Source organism: Lactuca virosa, chromosome 9, assembly GCF_052849685.1.
Source record: "Lactuca virosa cultivar CGN04683 chromosome 9, Lactuca_virosa_CGN04683_v6, whole genome shotgun sequence".
NCBI classification, from domain to species: domain Eukaryota; kingdom Viridiplantae; phylum Streptophyta; class Magnoliopsida; order Asterales; family Asteraceae; genus Lactuca; species Lactuca virosa.
This window is the reverse complement of record NC_136434.1, coordinates 69,641,150-69,664,825: the sequence shown is the minus strand read 5'-3', so window position 1 is coordinate 69,664,825 and position 23,676 is coordinate 69,641,150. Positions and strand designations below refer to the sequence as shown.

The 23,676-nt window shown below is 35.8% G+C and overlaps 2 protein-coding genes across 2 annotated transcripts; both read right to left on the bottom strand.

The window, feature by feature from the left end:
- Nucleotides 1-2,975: 2,975 nt before the first annotated feature.
- LOC145139358 (uncharacterized) lies at nucleotides 2,976-4,598 on the bottom strand. Its single transcript, XM_079073209.1, has one exon. It carries the CDS (start codon nucleotides 4,596-4,598, stop codon nucleotides 2,976-2,978), a length of 1,623 nt encoding a protein of 540 aa, XP_078929335.1.
- A 1,537-nt stretch (nucleotides 4,599-6,135) lies between these two features.
- Nucleotides 6,136-7,979, bottom strand: LOC145137187 (tubulin beta-1 chain). The gene is made up of 3 exons (XM_079071328.1): nucleotides 7,502-7,979; nucleotides 7,069-7,338; nucleotides 6,136-6,972 (listed from the first exon to the last, which is right to left on the bottom strand). Exons 1-3 carry the CDS (start codon nucleotides 7,896-7,898, stop codon nucleotides 6,296-6,298), a joined length of 1,344 nt encoding a protein of 447 aa, XP_078927454.1. The 5' UTR covers nucleotides 7,899-7,979; the 3' UTR covers nucleotides 6,136-6,295.
- Between the last annotated feature and the right edge of the window lie 15,697 nt (nucleotides 7,980-23,676).

Sequence of the window (23,676 nt, the reverse complement as noted above, 5' to 3'; positions counted from 1 at the left end):
TAAATATAAATATACCTTTATTGCATATCTCGGCCACTGAACGATGGTATGCAGAAGATGTTTAACATATTCAACTTCTTCCGTTCGTGTGACGGCATGCACAGGCAAGTTCTCATATATTTCAACGATTTCATCAACTTGTACTTTCACACAACCTGTACTTATTGGTTGTGAATGTATAACGGTTTCAGATGTTGGCCATGCAATACCATTAGCTACTTTCAATTGGGTATCAGCCACATTCATTAGCAAATCACATTCTGTCCTAACCTATGAATCATACAACATTTTTTGTAAATATAATATAAAAAACATAACTTATAATATACATATATATCTTTTTTATGTGGAAACTATAAATATATTACCTCAATAGGTGAGTATTCTGTCAACCGTGCACCAGACGCACCACTAGATTCATGGAATGTTGGGATCATGTCAACCTGTTGTCTCGTGCTTCGACTATTTTCCACATTTTTAAACAATCCACCGTAAACCTGGGTATGACCAATGATATTGGATATTGTTCGTGATCGCCCCCCGTGCTCGCGTCCCAAAAGTCTAACTAATGGGTCTTCCTTATTTTGAAAATAACTCCCATCGGCTATCATTCTTTTCTCTTCTTGTTCCTATAAAGAAAAAAAAACTTGGTAAAATATATTTACTAAAAAATCAAAATCTTCATAAAATGAAAAAAAATAATTGTTTACCAAAAACTGAAAATCTTTAATTGCCCCTTGGGGAAGATCGTACGTATTGGTTTCTGGGTTAATTAATGCGAAAGCCATTAAATACAACATAGACCGTTCATTTTGTATACGACCCAGAAACTCGTATTTGGATACAAGTTGAGGCCATATAATATGTCTTTTTTTTCAAGACCTTTCCATCCACTTCGTCCTAAACGTATAATGAATGACCTTTTGGCATTGCTTTCTTTAGCTTTTGCACTTCTTGCCTTCACACATATCAACAAATTGTTATTAATTATTTGTAATAATAATAATAATAATAATAATAATAATAATAATAATAATAAATAAATAAATAAATAATTAAATAAATAAATAAACAATTAAAACATACCAAAAACTTGGGGGTAGTTTTTTGTGCAACGAACCTTTCCCAGACATCAGGTTTTATAAAATCATATTTAAGACAAGCATTCAATTCTTGGTTCACAAAATTTGAAACAAGGAATGATTTAAAATTTGATGCGAGTTTCACAGCTTTCCTCTTCATATAATTTTCCTGATCATCAGACTCAATGTTCCACTGTTTCTACAATTTCAAAACAAAAGAGGTTAAACATAATAATTAATTAACAAGCTATTTATATTTGCAATAAATTAAAATATAAATACCTTAGTTTCCAACCATAAATCTTTAAAATACTTTTCTCCACATTTACGCGACTCTATATCTATAGGAAAACTGCGTCAAACCTTCATGCCAAACCAAGAACTAAACTGTGTTGGCATGCCATCGTCTGGGATATTATTTTTATCAAACTTCACTTTATACTTTTATTGAGAAATCTTTGACTTAAATGCAGCAATACCACGTTCACCTCTTTTTTTTGGTCGTACATTTTCCATTTTTACAAGCCTAACAACATTAAACAAATTAAAAATAATTTTATCCATGGATAACAAAGACAAACATAACATAAGGACAAAAACATAATGCAATACAATAGTATATTCCATGAATACAAAACAAGAATCCAACATAATGCAATGAAAAGGAAGGATCAATCCAATAAACTGGTAGACCCCATATATGTGGGGCCAAGTATTACATTTATTAAACATGAGTAGTCACACGTTTATGTATTCTAAAGATTCTAAACTATAATGTAAAGTAATAACACTTTTCACAACAATACTTTAAAGATTCTAAAGCTATACGACATTAGACAGTCACTTTCAATTCTAAAAGATTCGAAACACTTTTTAACGATAAAACTTTTTGACAACAAAGCAATATATATATATATATATATATATATATATATATATATATATATATATATATATATATACATCTTAGTGGAGACAACAACAAATCAATGTATATATACCTTATACGACAACGCAACTCAAAACTGAAAATGTGGCGCGGAGAGTTGTGGAGGTTTCCAGACGAGTTTTTGGAACACCAACACTTTTGACATCTTTCATATAGCCTACAAAAGATATTAATATTATATATAATATATTATAGATTGTTATAACTGTAATATATTATTAATAGGATTACCTTGGCAGAACTCAATCACCTCTTCACAAGTATACCCTTCAACAATACTGCCCTCTGGCCGATTACGGTTTCTTACGTAACCTTTTAGGATACCCATGTATCTTTCAAAAGGGTACATGTACCGTAAGAATACAGGACCACAAGCCTTAATTTCTTGTACGATATGAGATATGAGATGAACCATTATATCAAAAAATGAGGGTGGAAAGTACATCTCTAGTTCACAAAGTGTAACATAAACGTCTTTCTCCCATTGATCCAAATCTTCTACATCAATAACCTTTGAGTGAATGTTGTTAAAAAACAAACAAAGCTTAGTGATAGAATGTCGGACATCATCTTGTAAAATTCCACGAATTGCGATAGGAATCATATGTGTCATCAAAACATGACAATCATGAGACTTCATTCCAAACAATTTACAGTCTTTCATCGACACAAATCTTTTAATGTTTGCAGAATAAGTTGATGGGACCTTAATATCATGTAAACATTGACAAAACTTTATTTTTTCTTCTTTTGATGTAGTATAACAAGCAGGTGGGAGATAAACACCGTTAGCACTCTGTTCGGGGGCAAGATCTTCACGCATCCCCATCTCGGCCATGTCCTTTCGGACGTTAACCTCTTTAGTTTTATGCTTCATCTCTAATAATAAGCATATCAAGCTCTCACATACATTTTTTTCTATATGCATAACATCTAGAAAATGTCTAACATCCAAATGTCTCCAGTAAGACAATAAAAAAAAATTGACTTTTTTTTCCAAAGGGCATTTTTATCAATACGAAATCTTTTCCCAACACAACATTTATACTTGCAACTCGTGAAAATGCATCAAATCGTTTCCTCATCGTTCTAATCTCAATACTTCCGTCAAACTCAATAGTTTGCTTCCTAAAACGGTGACCCTTAGGAAGAAATCTTCGATGTCCCATATATATAGTTTTTTTGGAATTTGTTAACCATATCGAGCTTCTTTGATCTTCACAAACTGGACAAGCTTTCTTACCCTTTGTTTTGTATCCTGACAAGTTACCGTATGCTGGAAAATCACTTATCGTACAAAAAATCATGGCCCGCAATTGAAAGTGTTGTTTCTTATAAGCATCATATACATCTACACCCGAACTCCAAAGAGTTTTTATGTCATCAATCAAAGGAGACAAATACACATCAATATCGTTACCAGGTTGTCTCGGCCCCTGAATCAACAATGACATCATAATGTATTTCCGTTTCATGCATAACCATGGTGGAAGATTGTAAATGCATAAAAGAACCGGCCACGTACTATGACAACTGCTAATGTTCCCAAAAGGATTGATCCCGTCTGAACTCAGCCCAAACCGTATGTTTCTCATCTCTTTTCCAAATTCAGGATATTTCTTATCAATATTTCTCCACTGAGGTGAATCCGCAACATGTCTTAGTTTTCCGTCAGTTACACGTTCTTCCGAATGCCAACAAAGTAACTTTGCTTCTTTTTCGTTTGAAAATAACCTTTTTAGTCTTGGTATAATAGGGAGATACCACAACATTTTAGCCGGTGGTCCATTTTTTGTCACATCATCATCTACTTCATCCGAATCTTTTTTCCGTTTATACCTCGATGCACCGCAAAAAACACAATTATGTTTTTTCTCGAACTCCTTTCTATATAACATACAATTATTTGGACATGCATGTATTCTTTCAACTTCCAATCTCATCGGACACATTAGCTTTTTTGCTTGATATGTAGAAATGGGTAATACATTATCTTTGGGTAAAATGTCATGTAAAACCTCTAATAGACTTGTGAAACTTTTATCAGTCCATCCGTTTTTTGACTTTAAGTTAATCAACCTACATACCACATCGAGTTTCATAAATTTGGAACCGCTATATAACGGTGTTTCTGCTTCTTCAAATAGGCGTTGTAACTTTTCTTGTTCAACATCACCCATATTAGTCTCCATGTCATCAAACATTTCATTGAAATTGTCATTTGGGTCATTTGAATGGTGAGCATCTTCATCAACATATGAATCGTTGTTGTATGTACTATTATTAATATTTATATTGCTCGACGATGTGGCACAATCAAGAAGTGTTTCTCCATGTCTTGACCAACAAGTGTAATTAGGCACAAAACCATTTTGCAACAAATGATACTCTATTTCTCCAATACAATTAAACGTTTTAAAGTTTTTACAAAGGTTACAAGGACAAGAAATCGATTCATTTCCTTTATTCACGCGATTTGCTTCGGCAACCCTAATAAAAGTTCGAACACCCTCTATATAAAGTTCAGAAAAATGTGAAGCTTTGTACATCCAATAATCACGATTCATCTGAAAATTAAAATAAACAAACAAACAATGTAATATATCGATTTTCAACAAACAGGTTATGTAATTTTTAACATTTTAATACTCTATAAAAATCAATTTAAATATAACAATTAAACAATTAAACAATCATTTAATAAATAAACAGGTAATATAAAATCAAAAGAACAATAAAATTTAATTTACCTTTAATGAAGATAACTAGACAATTTAATGAGGTTATTTTGAGTTTTTGTCACTTGCAGAGGGAATCTATGGCGAGGAAGAAGAACGTTTCACATTTACAAAGAGAAACCCTCGTATGATATACTGATAATAACTAGTTTTAATTGATGCGGTTTTTACAATATCGCACCAAAAAATCTAAATTTAATGATGCGGTTTATGAATAAAAACGCACCAAAAAATCTTAATTTAATAGTGCGTTTACAGCAAATAGCATCAAAAAATCGATTTTAATGCTATTTCGGTGAACCGCATTAATAAATCTATCGGAGGATTTTTTTTATTGCTCTTTTAATGCGGTTTTCATATCTTTTAATGCTGCAGACGTTTAATGAGGCGGTTTTCACATAAAAACCGCCTCAAAAAAAAAGGATTCGCACTAAACAAGCTCTTCTGTACCAGTACCATTGAAGGTAGGGTTGGTGGTTGATATGTGGTCAAATTTGTTTATATATGCAGCACGGAAACCTACAAACCTGATATAGCTAGTTTCAATGGCTAAATAACAACAAAATTGAAAGTTTTATGAAGACTTAATTGCCCAATTAGAACTTTAGAACTTTAGAGGCCAAAAGGAGAATTTGACGGTCAATAAAGTCAAAACTTATTATATTCTTTATTTCTTTCATTCTATTATTTTTCTAGTTTTTTAGATAATAAAAATCCATCTCACTCCCTCCCCCTTTACTTTTATTGTCTATTCAAAAAATGTTAATACCATATACATCGCGGAAAGATTTATTTAACATTTTTTTAACGACAATGTAAATTACTCCTAAATTACAACCTATGTGACTGTGTCCGACGCTTAAACCCATTGTCTTTCAATTGAGAGCGTCACTGCTTCCCGTTAGACCGAAGGCTCTTTAATAGGTATTTAATACTTGATATATGTCCTTGTGGAGTTGCATGTGGATTCGACAATTGCCTCCCGTATACTATCTTTTGGCTATAGATAGCAATAATTTAATTATTTTTATACTTCTATTCATTTATTGTTGTGACAAACCAACAATCTTTAAGATATTAACTATTAATTAAATTTTTAAAAATTAAAATAAAAGTTGATGGATTAAGCTAACCAACCTGAGGCGTTTTTGACTTATCGTAAAATTTTATCCATCTTAACTTGTAATTAGTTAAGGCAATTTGAGCAAACCTTATTTTCACATGTTACGCAAACAATCAAGGAAAAAACATAGAATTAGCATGGTTCAGGCGATGTAACTGGAGAACTCACCCAAATTTACCAAGAGAAGAGAATAACCAGAGATACAGAAAAGAATCAAAGATACTAGCTATCATCTGGGAATGCTTATTGAAATGCTTGCATTAATCAAAATCATAAGAAATCAAAGTACATTGAAGGTCATTAGACTGGAATCCAAATTAACAAACAGAAATCAAACATATAAATCCAAATAGGAATATAAATCGATACGGGCAATCCTTCTTCTCCGAATCGAACATAAAAATTACTCCTCTTCTTCACCACCACCCTCTTCCTCATAGTCCTGCTCTTCCTCCGCTGTTGCATCCTGATACTGTTGATACTCCGCCACCAAATCATTCATGTTACTTTCAGCCTCTGTAAACTCCATTTCATCCATTCCCTCTCCTGTATACCAATGCAAGAAAGCCTTGCGCCTAAACATGGCAGTAAACTGCTCACTCACTCGTTTAAACATCTCTTGAATAGAAGTCGAGTTTCCAACAAAAGTCGAAGACATTTTCAGCCCAGTTGGAGGAATATCACAAACGCTTGATTTCACATTATTTGGAATCCACTCAACAAAATACGACGAGTTCTTGTTTTGAACATTGATCATTTGTTCGTCTACTTCCTTGGTACTCATCTTGCCCCTGAACATGGCAGATGCCGTCAGGTATCGGCCATGTCTTGGGTCCGCTGCGCACATCATGTTCTTAGCATCCCACATCTGCTGAGTCAACTCTGGGACGCTAAGAGAGATGTATTGCTGGGACCCACGAGAAGTTAAGGGTGCGAACCCCACCATGAAGAAATGGAGACGTGGGAATGGGATTAGGTTAACCGCTAGCTTACGAAGGTCAGAATTCAATTGACCGGGGAATCGCAAGCAACATGTTACACCACTCATGGTTGCCGAGATCAAATGGTTCAAATCACCAACTATAACATAAAAAATTCATCAATCCTTAAACTTCACATCAAAATCTTAAACCATGCATATCAAACATAAAGATCGATGAGATGAAATGTACTTACAACTTGGTGTGGTGAGCTTCAAAGTCCTGAAACAAATGTCATAAAGAGCCTCATTGTCGAGGACCATGCATTCATCAGCATTCTCGACCAATTGGTGCACTGAAAGTGTCGCATTGTAGGGTTCAACAACAGTGTCGGATACTTTTGGTGAAGGGAAAACGGAGAATGTGAGCATCATCCTGTCTGGGTATTCCTCTCGAATCTTGGAGATCAAGAGTGTCCCCATACCAGAACCTGTTCCACCTCCAAGCGAGTGACATACCTGAAAACCTGTCACAATAGCACACATGCATCAAGGGTAGAGATCATATCGACAAGGCGTTTTGTATGAACGTCATTGTAAGGTCAGAGATCATCCGATTGTAACCTATATCTACACACGGATCTCAAACATATGATTCATGGATGTATAAACTTTCAGGTTTACATGTACCTTGCAAAGCATCGCAATTCTCAGCCTCCTTACGAACGACATCAAGCACAGAATCAATCAACTCAGCACCTTCTGTATAATGTCCTTTGGCCCAATTATTACCGGCGCCGGACTGGCCAAATACGAAGTTATCAGGCCTGAAGATCTGGCCGTAGGGACCAGATCTGATGCTGTCCATGGTGCCAGGCTCGAGATCCATAAGCACAGCACGGGGAACATAACGGCCGCCGGAGGCTTCATTGTAGTAAACGTTGATACGCTCAAGCTGGAGATCGGCGGTGGTACCATTGTATTGGCCGGAGGGATCAATACCATGTTCGTCGCAGATGACCTCCCAAAACTTTGCACCGATTTGGTTGCCGCATTGGCCTCCTTGTATGTTTAAGATTTCTCTCATTTTCGGGATGATGAAGGGATTGCAATGGATCCAAAGAGGGAAGAGGGAGAATATTTGAAGTGAAAGGAAGAGGTCATAATGTCATAATATTATTAGCGGGAGGAAGTTAAGGGCTAACGTTGGTATCGCGGGTTCACGGAGGAGGTTGTGGTCGTCGGTTATTTGTTCAGTTTTTTTCTCAACCGCCGCCTTTCCATTTTTGTTGGTCGCTTAATGCTTGTTTTTAATTTATTTTTTTAATTTGAAATTCATATAGTAATAGAGTACAATTGATTAAAAAAAAGATAATTTTTATTTATTTATTTATAAGAAAATGGATTAATTCGGATGCTAATTTGTTAATAATTGACAATGAGGCAAAATTGAACGGAAGTATATTCAAATGTGTATAACGTTATATAAATTGTTTTATTCAATGGAAATTTGAATTTTATTTTTATAAATATAGTTTTTCAATTATATCTAATTCATAAACTAATTATTATTATTATTTTTTTCAATCCTCGAAAATTACTCCTTACTTCCTTTCAATATATTTCCCAACATAAAAGTACATTTTACATGGATGTAGCGGGTAAAAGAGCTGTGTCGCAACTCATTTTTGGATTTTTGGATGACAAAACTAATTCTTTTAAAAACAATATTCATAGATCTAAAGATCATAACATTACTATGCATGACTCGTTGGACTCTTTTGATATTGAGAAGTTCCACAACATCTAGCACAAGGAAACCAAGAGTATCAAATGCAAAAGGTATATATAAATGTGTGTTGATTGTTCATGCATGTTTTGCCACTTTGCATGATGCAACTTTTAAAGCAGTTTGTCTCACAGTGAAAACCCCACTCCCCAAGCCCACAAGAGGATAAACCCCTATTAGATCTACACATGCATGTTTCCTTCCTTCCTATCCAAAAACTAAAACATCAGCTAATCTAAGTGTTGATCTTCCGTCTAATGGGCCAGTCAGAAAGTTCACAGCCTCTTTCTTGGCAGAAACCCCGGCGTGCCTAAATATGTCAAAAAGAACATCCCTAACCAGATCATCTCGGTACTTGAAACTCGTATATTCTTTTCAATGAACTGCATGCTCCCCAAAGGAGTGCAAACATGCCCTGCGACAAACAGAGCATGTCTCATCAACCGGAAATAAAAGGATCATAAGGCGATACTTGAGGATAACACGATACTCCACTGACAACATATGATGGACAAAGACATTAATAAGAATAGTCATAAGAAAATCCTGAGCATGTGGTGCCCTTAGACACTCAAAAACCGCTTTATGCCTAATCGCATGTCAAAGTGAACTTCCATGTCTTGGATAATTTTACTAAAAATGGCACTCGCCAATGAATGTTGGGCTTTTGGAGGAGTGGTGTCTTAATTAGTGAAACGGCTGAAGTCAAAGCCTAGAATCGTATCATGAAGACAGACCAAAGCACAAACATAATCAGAATCCATACCACATATGCAACTATCTTGTAAGATGTGGTTTTGTAACACCCACGATTAAGCTCGTGAGGCCACAAAAGCATATGAGGAAGACTCTACCGCTAAGTACAACCCAAAACCACCAAACCTAATTTGTAATGAAGCAAGTCGCCATTGAATCACCCCAAAGAAATGATCCCTACAAACCACAATGTCCTCAATCGACCCACGTAACCCTTTATCAAATCACAAAGTTGTCTCCTCCATGTGAACAGGTCGGCACCTCCTTAGGCCAATGAAAAGTTTGGCGATGCCCATGCAAGATCGAAGCAAAATGAGCTTATTGTGGGGGTCATGTAACTATGGAAGAAGACAAATCAAATCAACAGCCTTGGCAGCCCTCTTCATGACTAATCTGCTAATAAAACTCGCATCTCTACTATTAGCTCCCCCAAGAAGCTTCACCCCTAATAACAACCGTCCAATGTCAACAGGGAATAACCCCACACGAAGCTTCCTACCATCACATGAAGGCCAAACTATTCAGTTTTCTTGATATTCAGTGAGCTCTACTAGTTAGGTTATAAAAGTGTTGTTTCAAGTAGTTTTTTCAGAATTAATAGGTTGTTAAAAGACTTACAATTCAAATAATATATATGTAGAAATAATAATCGTATGAATTATCACAATTAGATCTTTTTGTAATTTGTTGAAATAATATATATATATATATATATATATATATATATATATATATATTGTAAAGGTTTATTATTTTGTTGTCTAACTTACTCTATTTGTTGCATAATTAATTAAGGTGAGGGACTAAAGTTGTTAGAGGTGGAATGATTTACGCTTTAAGTGGAAGTCGGAAGCTGAGAAGACCTTAAAGTGAAGGCTAAAAGTTCGGAAGGGCTAATGTTGGAAGGATACTGAAGTTTGAAGGTTTATTATTTTGTTGTCTAACTTACTCCATACGTCAAAATTTGTGTTTTAAAATATTGTATTGTACAACTTTATAAAACATAAATTTTTGTATATGAATCAATTCCCTTTGTCTCATATTTTTTTTTTCCCAAAAGGGTTTCTTACGATTTCTTCCATGTTGTAACCATAACCGTTGAATCGTCTTTCTCGTTCTTATTAATGATAAGATATCTTTTCCTTATTATGTAAATGTTTTCTTCTAATTATATTCAGTTGGTTTTGATTAAAATTTTATGTTCAGTTTTCTTTTACGCGAATGGAACAAAAGACATTATATATATATATATATATATATATATATATATATATATATATATATATATATATATATATATATATATATAGAGAGAGAGAGAGAGAGAGAGAGAGAGAGATTTCTGATTTTGACTATACCATCCTGTTTACCGGTACACTAATATTCTTTTACTAAATTATTTATTACTTTTTGAAAATCAATAGTTTTATATTTTGGGATATATATATATATATATATATATATATATATATATATATATATATCCATTTTAATAAAAGTGAGGGACTAAATTGGAACAATTATATACCTATTATGCTTAGTTTTTGAGTTTTGGGTAAATCATGCCATTATGGGAATTTTAGGGGGCCTTTATGTAAAATTAAGATTTTTGGTATAAGGCTTCATACTTACATGACCCTCTCTTCTTAGCAGGCCATAAGACTAAATTTCAGCCCTTGTTGGACTTACTAAACCGTTCCTAATACCTTGACTAACATTGTGTACATGCGTGACATTGTTTACGTCTAAGAAACAAAAGGCGGGAGAAAGATTGAGATCGAGAAAGGATGTGATCGGGAAAACAAGGACTGAGGTGATCAACTTTGAAGAAGAGAAAAGTGCTTGGTGGTGTTGATTTTTATCCAAGTAAGTCCCTTAACCAATTCATTTCTTCTTCTTTTCTTCCTTAGGATCGAAGTCCATTATCACCACCATACACCACCATGGCCACGACAACTGATGTTGGTGTTGATTTTTATCCAAGTAAGTCTCCTGTTGCATGCTTACAAGCCATGATGCATTAGTTAGAAGCTTAAACCCTAATTTGATTATTTTCACTATTAAAACATTGTACTTTGATTTTCCACTTTTGACAACATATTTTAGATGGTGATTTGTAATCCAAATTGTCATTTGGACTCAATACATGGTAGTACCTGTTAATGGGTTAAGATGTTAAATTCCCTAAAAGGACAAATCTGTGATTTTATGTAATTACCCTATTATGTCTTGGTTTTGTAAAAATTATAGAAAAATAATTGAAGGTCAGATTGTAACATCTCAAATTTAAAACAAAAAATTTCATTTTAAAATCAAAGGAAGCCATGTCGTTCATTCATAAAAGTAAATATTGAATTTTTTGAAAACATAAATCATAGTATTAATAGTATAATGTGGAACATTTTGAAAACATAACAACTGATGTGATGCAATCAAGTCGTGCTTTTCCCGTACTACCGAAAAGACCTCAAACATTTAAACTTAAATCGTAAGCACAAAGCTTAATGTGTTTCCTAAGATACCACATACTATATAATATCATACATAACAATGACAAACAATTTTAACTAATGGGTATGTTTCAACCTATTTGAGTGATATGGTCCATCTATAGTCTTACAATCACCTTTGTTGGTACAGTCCACCTACAGTCTTTCCTGTCATGGTCCACCCATGGTCTTTCATATAATTATGGGTTTGTTTCAACCCATGTGAATGCTATGGTTCATCCATATTCTTACAATCAGTTTTGTTGCTACAGTCTACCTGCGGTCTTTCCTGCCATGGTGCATCCATGGTCATTCATGCAAAAGTCATAAAGACAATCTAGCATATTGTGACACCTAGTGTCCTACATAATATAGTGAGAAGACTCGCCTATTTAAAGAGCTTAAATCCACTACCCAAAGTCCAATTAATCAACTACATGAACTGCCTAACCAAACATAGACTAAACCTTAGTTTATAGCTCAAACCCTTCAATTTGACCAAAAGCCAAATTGGTCAAAAGTCAACGGTCAATAGTCAAAGTCATTGATCAACCGACCATTAACCACCACGTTGTGGCCAATCCCTTTGGCCGCAACGTGGTCGCTAGAGGACAAAATAGACGCGAGGTACGCAAACCACCACACCATAGCCAATACCCCACCGTGCTGTGGCAAACACCCAAACAACTTATTCCATTAAGCTCTTAGCCACTAACTCCAGTGCCCTAAGGCTCATATCTGATTCTTCTAATGATTCTCATGGATTAAGTTTCCAAGTTTATCCATTCCAAAGGCTCAAAACAATGAGATCTCTAAGCTTAACTCTCCAAGGGACCAAAAATATCACAAAGGCCATGCATGCCACTCAAATGAAGTTGAAGTCCATATATTAGCACCACAATGGGTATAGAACACTTAAAGATTCGACCTTTAACCATGGATTTGTCCAAACTCCAAATTAAAATTCATCAAAAAGGAAAAAACAAGCAGTTTAAACACTAACACTCCAAATACTCTTAGATCCAAAGATGAAACACAATAAAGCAAGGATCTTCATAAATTAAAAGGGTCCAGAAGAGTAGATATAGTAAAGATCTACAAGGTTCAAGCTTCCAAGCACAACCTTTCTTGCTTTCCTCACCAAAACACCCAAAAAATTCACCAAAAGAGGTTTAATGAAAGAGGAAGAGCTCAAACTATGAAAATGGAGGCTAGGATTTTCTCACAAGGAGCTCTTGAAGAGTTGGAGGGTGAAAAGGACCTAAAATATGGAATAATGCCATTAAATACGAAGCAAACCCTATCTTTATGACATTGGGATGCACAGATCACCACACTGTGGTTATGAGCTTTTATTTATTCAATTCCAACTTTAAATAGTCATAACTTCTTTGTTCCAAATCCGCTTTTAGTGATCTTTATATGTATGCAAAGCTATTAAAAAGATCCATAATACTATCCAATATACTTTTGACTTAAAACATATCGAACTAATTAATTAATTCATGCAAAGAGATCGAAATATCACTTTTCCCATTTTACCTTTTGGCTCCAATTCACACTTTTAGGGGCTTAAATCACTTAAGCAACATTATCAACATCTAATAAGGACTAAATTTTATTCCCTTCAAGCCCAAGACCTTTACTCAGTGATGTCCTAAAATTAGAAACATCCCGAAATTGGATGTTACACATATTTAGGTACAAATAGTGCCCAAAGTTCAAGTTTTGAGTCTAGTAACTCCATGATGTTTTCCTTGACCTGTTGATGGCTCTAATTAGGGTGAAAATTTTCATTTTCACTGACTGGTCCACATTTAGCTACATTAACATCTTGTTTTGTAAAATCCATAATAAATTGTAAAAAACTATTATGGACTTGTACAAGTAGTCCCTTAAAAGATAAAAGATAGAAATACTGGAATATGGAAAAATATTACAGTTTTAATTGGCTTTGGTGGTTCTAAAGTGGTTGGGAACAGGATGTTGTTTCGGGTCAAAAGCAAGAAAATAAGTCAATTACTTTATTTATATATTTAGGATAAAGGCTATCCATTTATACTTGTAATTGCTATTATAAGAGATTTGTGAAGTTATTTGGTGTTGTTGGATGCCCAGGCTACTACTTGAGGTCTACCTTGTAATTAGTGATGAGTTTCTCACTATATTGTGTGATGTTGTACATCTTTTACTTTAGCTCATGTATGCTTGTAGGAAAAAGGTCATTAATGGAACTACCCCACTCATGATTTGGATTTGGCATCGGTAGTTTTTGTATTAAAGTTATGGAGACATTATCTCTATGGTACAAAGTGTAAACATTTCACTGATCATAAGAGTCTTCAATACCTCTTTGATCAGAAGGAGTTAAACAGGAGACAAAGGCGTTGGCTAGAATTACTCAAGGACCACGACTATGAAACACTTTACAATCATGGTAAAGAGAATGTCTAGCGGATGCTTTGAGTAGAAAGATCAATCGGGAGAGGAAAATGCTAAGAGCGTTAAGAATTGAAATTGTCTAAAAAATTATGGAGAGTATTAAAAAGGATAAGATTGAGGTCTTTGAAGGAGATAATCTAAAAGAAGAACGTTTGGGCAAGATGTTAGAGTTTGGGATGAACAACCAAGGGTTAAAAGTATTCCATAACAAAATATGGGTGGAAAGAGGGATATTCTTTTGGAAGAATCTCACAAGATCATGTACTCTACTCAGCTTCTGTTTTTACCAACATGTCATTTTTAACTACAAAACATAAAACAAGTAAGTACCTTTTGTCCTATGTTAGTTACAAAAAATGCCCATAAAATATGTATAATTTAGAATGTAATCCCCGCAGATTCGGGATAGTCTTAATAAGCGTTAAAAATAAATTTTTGGATAAAAGATTATTTAGGATAAATAATCTTAACCAAAGTTTTAGTATATGTGACTAGGATTCCATGCATATAGAGAACGCCTAAATCAGACTTCGCGAGAGGAAGTTATGATTTTTCTAATATTTCAGCGTAGCGGTGTACGACTCAAGAACCTAAATTGAAATCGGTCGATTGTTAGGAAAAACAATCTAAACAAGAGATGAAGATCTTGTCGATACCTGTCTGTCGATATAAAGACAGTCAAGAACAGATATCGTATGAGAGAATTATGAAATTTTAACGGACATTAACAGTCTAAGCTTGTTAAAAATATAATTTTAAAAATAAAGTAAAAACTAGCCGACGGAGTCTAAATGAAAGTTGTAGATCTCGTCGATAGCAACACAAAGATATAAAACCCGTCGAAAATGGAGCTCATATGAATAAGATATGAATTTTTGAAGAAACAAAAATTCCTTATGTGCGCTCGCGCGCAACGACAGTAGGTGCGGCGCGCACTGCCACACCACCTAGAATGCGAAATGTGGGACCATACAGAGAATGACACGTCACCCCTTCCGACCAGGTGCACAACACATAGGCCAAAATTCCCTATAAATTGATGCCTTCGGCTCAATTCATTCCCTACATATTCCAGCCATTCTCTCTCGACGTTCTTCTACTTTTAGCCAATTTCTCTTAGTTTTTGGTATTTCGGCGAAATTTTGTGAACATTGAGTGCCTGAAAAGTAGTAACTTTCAAGTAGAAACTCTTCCATTGGAATTTTTGGACTTTTATCTAGGGAATATCTTTAAGTTAAATTACACTCTATTTTATTTTAGTGTAATTTATATTTAAATTCATAAGTCGTTATGAATTTATAAATAAGATTTTTCAGTGATTCCAACATCATATAATTGATTGATCTAGTTACGAGGATGATGTCTAGGTTGGATTTAGTGAGGTGTTTGAAGTGGGATTTCCAAACAGTATACTTTGTATACCAAACGGACCCTACCTCCGATATGATCCTACCTAGTTATTCCTTACTTGATAGATTTGGACGTAGACATTGGGATTATTGAGAAATCTAGCATATAGTTATTATAGTCACCAGGATTATGAAACTAGATTAAGGCTTAGTGGTTTATACGTTTAGGTCTCTTTGGAAGTACGAAGCAAAGCGCTGCCAAAATCGTCAGTCACCTATTTTATCAAGTCAGTGCATAGTCCCCTTCATGAACATGATTTTAATACAAGTTTTAATTAAATTATTAAATATATGTTAAATAGTTTATATGTGACATATATGCTTATTTCTTGGAATATGAGTTAAGAACTTATTTGATAATATATGATATACGAACCGAGTATGGTTCTATATGTGTTAAGATATATATCAATTATTTCATGATAGTAATAATAGAAGTATCATTAGAGAGTACGTACGAGACATGAACAGAGTGTACAATTCTGACACTCTTGGTCCGAGAGTATGGATTAGGCATAACAATTCATCCCTGGTCCGAGTGTATGAAATAGGCATAATAATTTCATCCTTGATCTGAGAGTATGGATTAGAGATAGTCATTCATTCCTGATCCAAGAGTATGGATTAGAAATAGTCATTCATTCTTGATTCGAGAGTATTGATTAGGTAAAGCCATTCATTTCTGAATCTGAGAGTATGGATTATGTCATTAAATAGGATTAGAATGTGAGGATCGACGGGATGGGGTGTGTGTGTGTGTATATATATATATATATATATATATATATATATATATATATATATATATATATATATATATATATATATATAGCATTTTTGGATTGAAATCCCTATGTACTCACCAGGTTTCCCAACCTAACCCACTCAGTTTCTTTGTATCACAGGTAATGATATGAAGGTACATTATGCTGAGAAATTAAAGGAGATGTACATCATTAGTATAAATTAATGTAAGTTTCGTTTATTCTTATGTTTCTTGTATCAGTTATGACATCCCAAGCTTTTAAAATATAAAATATTATGAAATGTCTTGATTTTGATATTATATCATGTGAAGGATACTTTGGACGAATTCCACAATAACAAATGTTTTAAATAAGCATAAACAAAAAGTTCTAAAATAACGCTAAAAATAGGGATGTCACAATTGGTATCAGAGCATTAGTTTAAGTGAACTAGGAATTTTAGAGGATTTCTAGACTTAAAATTAGAATGTTAAGCAATGATCATGAGATGCGTGTCCATTTTATTTTTGGTTGCATACCTAGATTGACATAAGCACTAGCTTACTTTCAGATAAGATGCCTAATTTGCTTTAATGTTCTAAATAGTTTGAATTGTAGCATGCCGTAGGTTTCCTATCTAAATTGCTATTACCTTATTAGGTTTAAGGTCTGTTGCCGACCTAGAATATGAAATCTCATGTGTTCAAGTTTCTAAATGTTTAATTACGGTATTAGAAACTGGCATATAACTTTTTTGAGTGATAAGGAGAATTATGCTTCTAAGCCTTCCATATCTACATTCTCATCTCGATACACTTAATGTCGATTTGGTATACCAAACCTCATGGTGAGAACTCATAGTGGATTAAGGAACGGTAACGAGAATCAGCAGCCTGATCCCCCTATAATCGAATGTGCACATGGAGTCGTGCTTATAGTTGAATATGTCATGTTGGCGATGATTAGGACCCTGTTAGCTGAACATAGGGATGAGATGAGGCAACTTATCAGAGAGAATGGGAGAGAACCTACTACACTCATTATACAACGTGAGTTACAAGAAGAACAATCTGTAACGCCCGTGTTTCTAGGCTAGGCATTAATATTGACATAATGGTCTAGGTTAACCTTTGTAACTCATTTAGAAGAAATGAAAAGGAATTATGCGAATTTTATGTGAATTATGTGTTTTATGCTTAATTATTAGGGTTTAATTAATTAAGAATAAAAATGAGCGTCAAAATTAAATATTAGATAAATCCGATATCTATTAAGAAACTTGTAGTGGGCGTGACAAGGATTACGGATATATAAAGAATATCGAAATCCGAGTTATAACGAAGAAGTTATGACCTGTCGAAGTTTCGCGACAAAACCGGCACGGGGCCGAATGTCGTAAAAAGTGAGTTTTTGATAAACTACTTTTTAGCCTTAGTGATCTAAACGAAACTCATAGTGTTCGTTAAACCGAGAGTAGGTATAAAAAGAACGCCCAAATCTGACTTCGTATGAGGAAGTTATGATTTTTCGAAGTTTCAGCTTAGCAGTAGACAGCTAAAAACTCGAATTTTAGATCGAGCGATTTTTAGCCGACACAACCTAAACGAGAATCGAAGGTCTCGTCATTTATAGCACAACGGTAAAAAGAAAGACGAAAACGGACGTCAGATGAAGAAGTTATGAATTTTTAACGGATTTCCTGTCCCGGTCTGTTAAAAATAATAATATAAAAATTAAAGTCAAAGTTAGCCGACGAAGTCTAAACGAAAGTTGTAGAGCGTAATTTTATCTACGCGTGCATATAAAGAACGTCAAAAACGGATCTCGTATGTGAAAGTTATGGATTTTAGAAGTTTTGGCGCGAAAATCGAGAAATTTCGCATGAATAGTGCCAGCCACGTTATCCTTCGCATGCAGCCTCCACATGGCGTCTTCTGGTTGGACCGCAGCCTCGCATGGCACCCGCTGATTGGTCCGAAGTCGTCATACTCCTTCCTCATTGGACCGAAGTTTGGTCCACTTAGAAGCCTCCACCTGTCCGAGCTTCGCACGTGGCCTTCGCAGGAGCTGCCCCGTGTCCGACCTTGCTGAGTCATCCTAAACGTGGCATGTACGAAGACCGATGCGTGTTTGCTGACTCCTCGCATCCGAAGCCACCTGCCCCCCTCAGTCCGAAGCCTCCCCCTATAAATAGAGGGGTGCGAGACTTCCCGGGTAATTTTGGGATTTTGCCCTTTTTCACCCCTAAACTCATATTTTTAGTATTTTGACCTTCCCCGATGCCCCGAGATCATTTCCAACGCCCGGAACACGTCCCGGAGTACCCGAGAAGCCCAGGAAATTTATTTTTCTGTTTTGAAGCCCGACCCTCGCAGAGCCTGGTTTCTCAATAAAACTCCCGGTTTTATTAGAATCGATCATTCTAGGCAACGAAGTGCTGCCCGATTATCTTTAAATCAAGTGAGTGTGTAGTCACTTTCACCTTACACATATATATGAAGTATTTTCTTTAAAATACGTGCTATGTGTAATTATATTGATTGTTTAATTAAGGTGACTGTTGAATAGATGTTTTATACAAGTTTTAAACTGTATATATATCTTTATCTACAAATATGTTGGGTAAAACATGGGTAGATGAATTAGATGATGTGTGATGAAATAAAAGTGATGAGAGGTATCGATGTTTAAGATGATCTAGTCATCTAGCAGAGTATAGACAACGGCCACAGACTATTTTAGATAGTCCAGTGGAACGTTAGTAGACTTGTAATCGGTACGTATGTTTGAACTATATGTTCATAAAGTTTTCTTGAACTATATGTTCATTAGGTGTTTTTGAACAATGTGTTCATCCGTTAGTTCTTCTTTTTGACACTATTACGTGTCGGGGTACGGGAGCGTACGGGAGTACTTTATCAGTTTTTTCCCTATACTTTTATTTGGAAGAGCTTTGGAGTCTTTGTTCTTTTATGAAGTGATCGGACGAGCTTCATGAGTTAGTGATATAGATCATGAGTTAAATAGTGGGTGTGTGATGAAAGGTGAGTTGGATAGATGAGATGATCAGTGATATAGATCATGAGTTGAGAGTGAGTGGTGAAATATGAGAAAAGCTCTTACCTAAACGTTGGCGTGAGTGGTGCAATATGAGAAAAGCCCTTACCCAAACGTTGACCCCCGTCATTCAGCAGAGTATGGATGACAACCATGGACTGTTCTAGACAGTCTGTGGAACACTAGCAGGCTTGCAACCTGTAGGTGTTAATGGAATCGAGTGTTCATTCGTTGTACTCTATTCCCCTCATGAGTGCCTTTAGGGCATGTATGGCTGGGGAAACCCCTTAGTATGTTCATCAGCTGTATGGAAAACCCATTGACATGTATTGCGGGGGGGAACACCCGTGGGAAATACCGTCGATGAATAAGAGCTATGGGCTCAGCTGTATGGAAAACCCATTGACATGTATTGCGGGGGGGGGGGGGGAACCCGTGGGAAATACCGTCGATGAATAAGAGCTATGGACTTAGCATATGGAAAACTCATTGACATGTATTGCCGGGGGGGGGGGGGGGGGAACACCCGTGGGAAATATCGTCGATGAATAAGAGCTATGGATTTAGCACATGGCAACGATGTGACTTCATGTCTTATTTGACATAAATTGCAGAGGGAAGCAATGTTGTTACTTTATAGGTTGTTTTATGTTAGGATGTCTTGTTTGACATAACTTGCTGAGGGAAAGCAATGTTGTCACCCCGATGTTTGTTTTATTTGACATAACTTGCTGAGGAACCCCCAAAGCAATGTTGGCACCCCTATTGATAATCCTTAGGCTAGGTCCCTTATGATAGTTGTTTTAGGGACGTAAAGTGAGGATAATGGGAATGGGTAATTAGGGTTATTTTGGTTGATGAAATTAATAAATTTATTGATTGAGAACTTAATAAGTTTATTATTTATTGTGGGTTGAAAACCCTATATGCTCACCAGGCTCCCAAGCCTGACCCACTCAGTTTAATTGTATCACAGGTATCGATACGGAGTTGCTTTACACTGAGAGATTAAAAGAGAAGTAGATCACTAGTGTAAATGAATGTAAGTTTTGTTTATGCTTATGTTTTTGTATTGACAATGACATCCCAATGGTTTAAGTGAATAAAATACATTTCTTCGGAAATGATTTGATAACATATTTATCATGTTTTTCTGGGAACAAATTCCTCAACACTTTTAATCAAATGATTACTCTGAAATTATTTTAAAAGCATAAATCAAATCGGTCTTTTCTAGCCGTGAAATTGGGGATGTCACAGTTGGTATCAGAGAATTAGTTTAAGCGAACTAAGAAATTGTAGGATTTCTAGACTTAAACTTAGAATGCTAAGTGATGATTGTGAGATGAGTGTCTGCTATATTTTAGACACAAGCACAAGTTTATTTTAGGAAAGATGCCTAAAATGTTTTATGTGCTAAATATTTTATGTTATAGCTATAAGGATGCCTTATATGCTATTATTTTTTCGGATCTATGGTCTGTTGCCGACCGGATCTGGAAACCTTATGTGTATAGGATTCTAAGCGTATGATTACGAGATTAGAACTAGCATGTAAACGTTTCGAAGTGATAAGGAGATTTATACGTCTATCGTAAATAAATCTTTCCTATCTTAAATTCTCGCCCAGTACACCGAACGTCTGCTTGGGTGTACAAACCATTATGGTAAAGACTCGTAGAGAATTGAATAGATGGAGGAAATGAAAAGCTTATGATAGTGAATGATACCTATCAGAAGATATCATAAGAGTGGTATCTTGCCTTTAGAATATGTCTAATAAAATAACAGAACGTTTAGAGGGGTACGGTACGTCTGAAGTACACCTTCGATTGGCAGGATGATGGAATGGTTGGTGTAATTCTTGAAGTTGTTCCATCGTCTGGAATTTCCATCACCAACCAAGTTGAAGTAGAATTGATGACTGAAGATACGCATGGAAGAAGTCCTAGTAGAGTCTAGGAAAATTTTATGATTAATTGGACACATTCGTATGTGTTAAATTGTTTTGTGATTTTAGGATTTGGGGACTGCGAGACAGTACTTGGGACGAGTATGAGTAGGTGTGAATAGTAGTAGAGATCTATACTACTGGAAGCACAGGACTCACACTTGGATCAGGGAAAGTCACAAGGTTACCAAGGAACTCGTAATTAATTCCGTCTTATTCTAGTCTGTCGTTACCATCGTTTCGGTAATGACTAAGAAGATGATTGTTATTCCGACCCTAGTGGTCATATCGAATTGAGTCCGACTACGATGAGTTTGTTATGTGGTTCAGAGAACCAAGTTCGATGTAGCAGTTGACTTAAGCCGAATTGAAGTAAAGGCTGATCAAAGCGATCTATAGAAGTATCGCGTTTGTTGTTAAAGAAGTTGGGTTAGGTTGTGTTCTGACCCAAAGGGAATAAAGTGATAGCGTATGCATTGAGGCAATTGAAGGAGCATGAAAAGAACTACCCCACTCATGATCTGGAGTTGGCAGTGGTAGTATTCGCCTTAAAGATAGCGAGGCACTATGTTTATGGTACTAAATGCAAACTTTTCACTGATTATAAGAGTCTTCAATATCTCTTTAATCAGAAGGAATTGAACATGAGGCAACGGCGCTGGCTAGAGTTACTCAAGGACTACGACTGTGAGATACTTTACCACCCTGGTAAAGCAAATGTTGTTGCTAATGCTCTCAGTCGGAAGGTGAATCTTGAAAAGAAAAGGCCAAGAGCGTTGAGAATTGAAGTTGTCTCTACAATTGTGGGAAGTATAAAAGAAAGCTCAGGAGGAAGCTTTAGAGAAAAATGACCGAAAGGAGGAACGTTTGGGATAAAACGTTGGTGTTTGATACAAACGGTCAAAGACTGAAGGTATTCAAAGGTAGGATTTGGGTACCTAGGATGGGAGGAGTAAGAGGTCTTCTGATGGAAGAAGCTCACAAAACCATGTACTCGATTCATCCTGGCAGTGCGAAAATGTATAGGGATCTAAAACCCTATTACTGGTGGCCGATGGTGAAGCTCGATGTTGCTAAGTATGTGGCTGAGTGTGTAACTTGTGCTAGGGTTAAGACACAACATCAGAAACCGTATGGGAGTTTAGATCCTTTACCTGTACCCATGGGTAAATGGGAAGGTATCACTATGGATTTTGTGACTAAACTGCCCAGAACAAGGAACGGTCACGACATGATTTGGGTGGTCGTTGATCGCTTCACTAAGAGTGCGCATTTCATAGCAGCCAACGAGAAATGGTCTATGGATAAACTTGCGAATTCTTATGTGAAGGAAAGTGTGAGGCTTCACGGTGTTTCGTTAACGATTGTATCCGATCGTGACAGCCGTTTTACCTCAAGGTTTTGGAGGAGTCTATAAGAGGAATTGGGTACCAAGTTGTGTTTGAATACAGCTTACCATCCACAAACCGATGGTCAGAGCGAACAAACAATTCAAACGTTGGAGGATATGCTGAGGGCATGTACCCTGGAATTTCCAAGGTAACTGGGGTAAACACTTACCTCTAGTAGAATTTTCCTATAGTAATAGTTTCCACTCAAGCATCAAGATGGCACCTTATCACGCTTTGTATGGGGAAAAGTGTCGAATGCTGTCATGTTGACTAGAAGCTGGGAAAAGCAGTTTATGGGACTTGAAATAGTCCATCAGACTGCTGAAAAGTTGAAAGTGATTAGGGAAAGGATGTTAGCTGCTCAAGAGAGCTATGCTGACAAGAAAAGATAACCGATATCATTAAAAGTTGGAGATTCGGTTTTACTTAAACTCTCGCCGTGGAAGGGACTTATAGGATTTGGTAGAAGGGGAAAGTTGAGTCCAAGGTTTATTGGACCATTTAAAGTTCTTCAGAGGATCCGGAATCAAGCTTACGAGCTAGAATTACCGGAAGAACTGGAGGGTATTCATAATACCTTTTATGTGTGTTATTTGAGAAAATTTACGGGAGATGTGCCCGACATAATTGCCATTTCTGAATTAAGGTTGGATGAAAACAAGAGGTTGATTGAAGAACCTGAGGCAATCGTTGACCGTAAGACTAAGAAGTTGTGACACAAAGTGGTCGATTTAGTGCTTGTGCATTGGAAACATACGAATAAGCCAAATCTCAATTAGGAAACGGAGAGTGACATGATGAGTCGCTACCCGTATTTGTTTGCTGATGTGTGATT

Excerpts from the sequence above, each read along its gene's own strand:
- LOC145139358 (XM_079073209.1), bottom strand. The coding sequence starts at position 4,598 with ATGAATCGTGATTATTGGATGTACAAAGCTTCACATTTTTCTGAACTT.
- LOC145137187 (XM_079071328.1), bottom strand. The coding sequence starts at position 7,898 with ATGAGAGAAATCTTAAACATACAAGGAGGCCAATGCGGCAACCAAATC. Across the intron at positions 7,339-7,501 it reads GAATTGCGATGCTTTGCAAG|GTTTTCAGGTATGTCACTCG; the intron begins GTACATGTAAAC and ends CTATTGTGACAG. Across the intron at positions 6,973-7,068 it reads GAAGCTCACCACACCAAGTT|TTGGTGATTTGAACCATTTG; the intron begins GTAAGTACATTT and ends TTTATGTTATAG.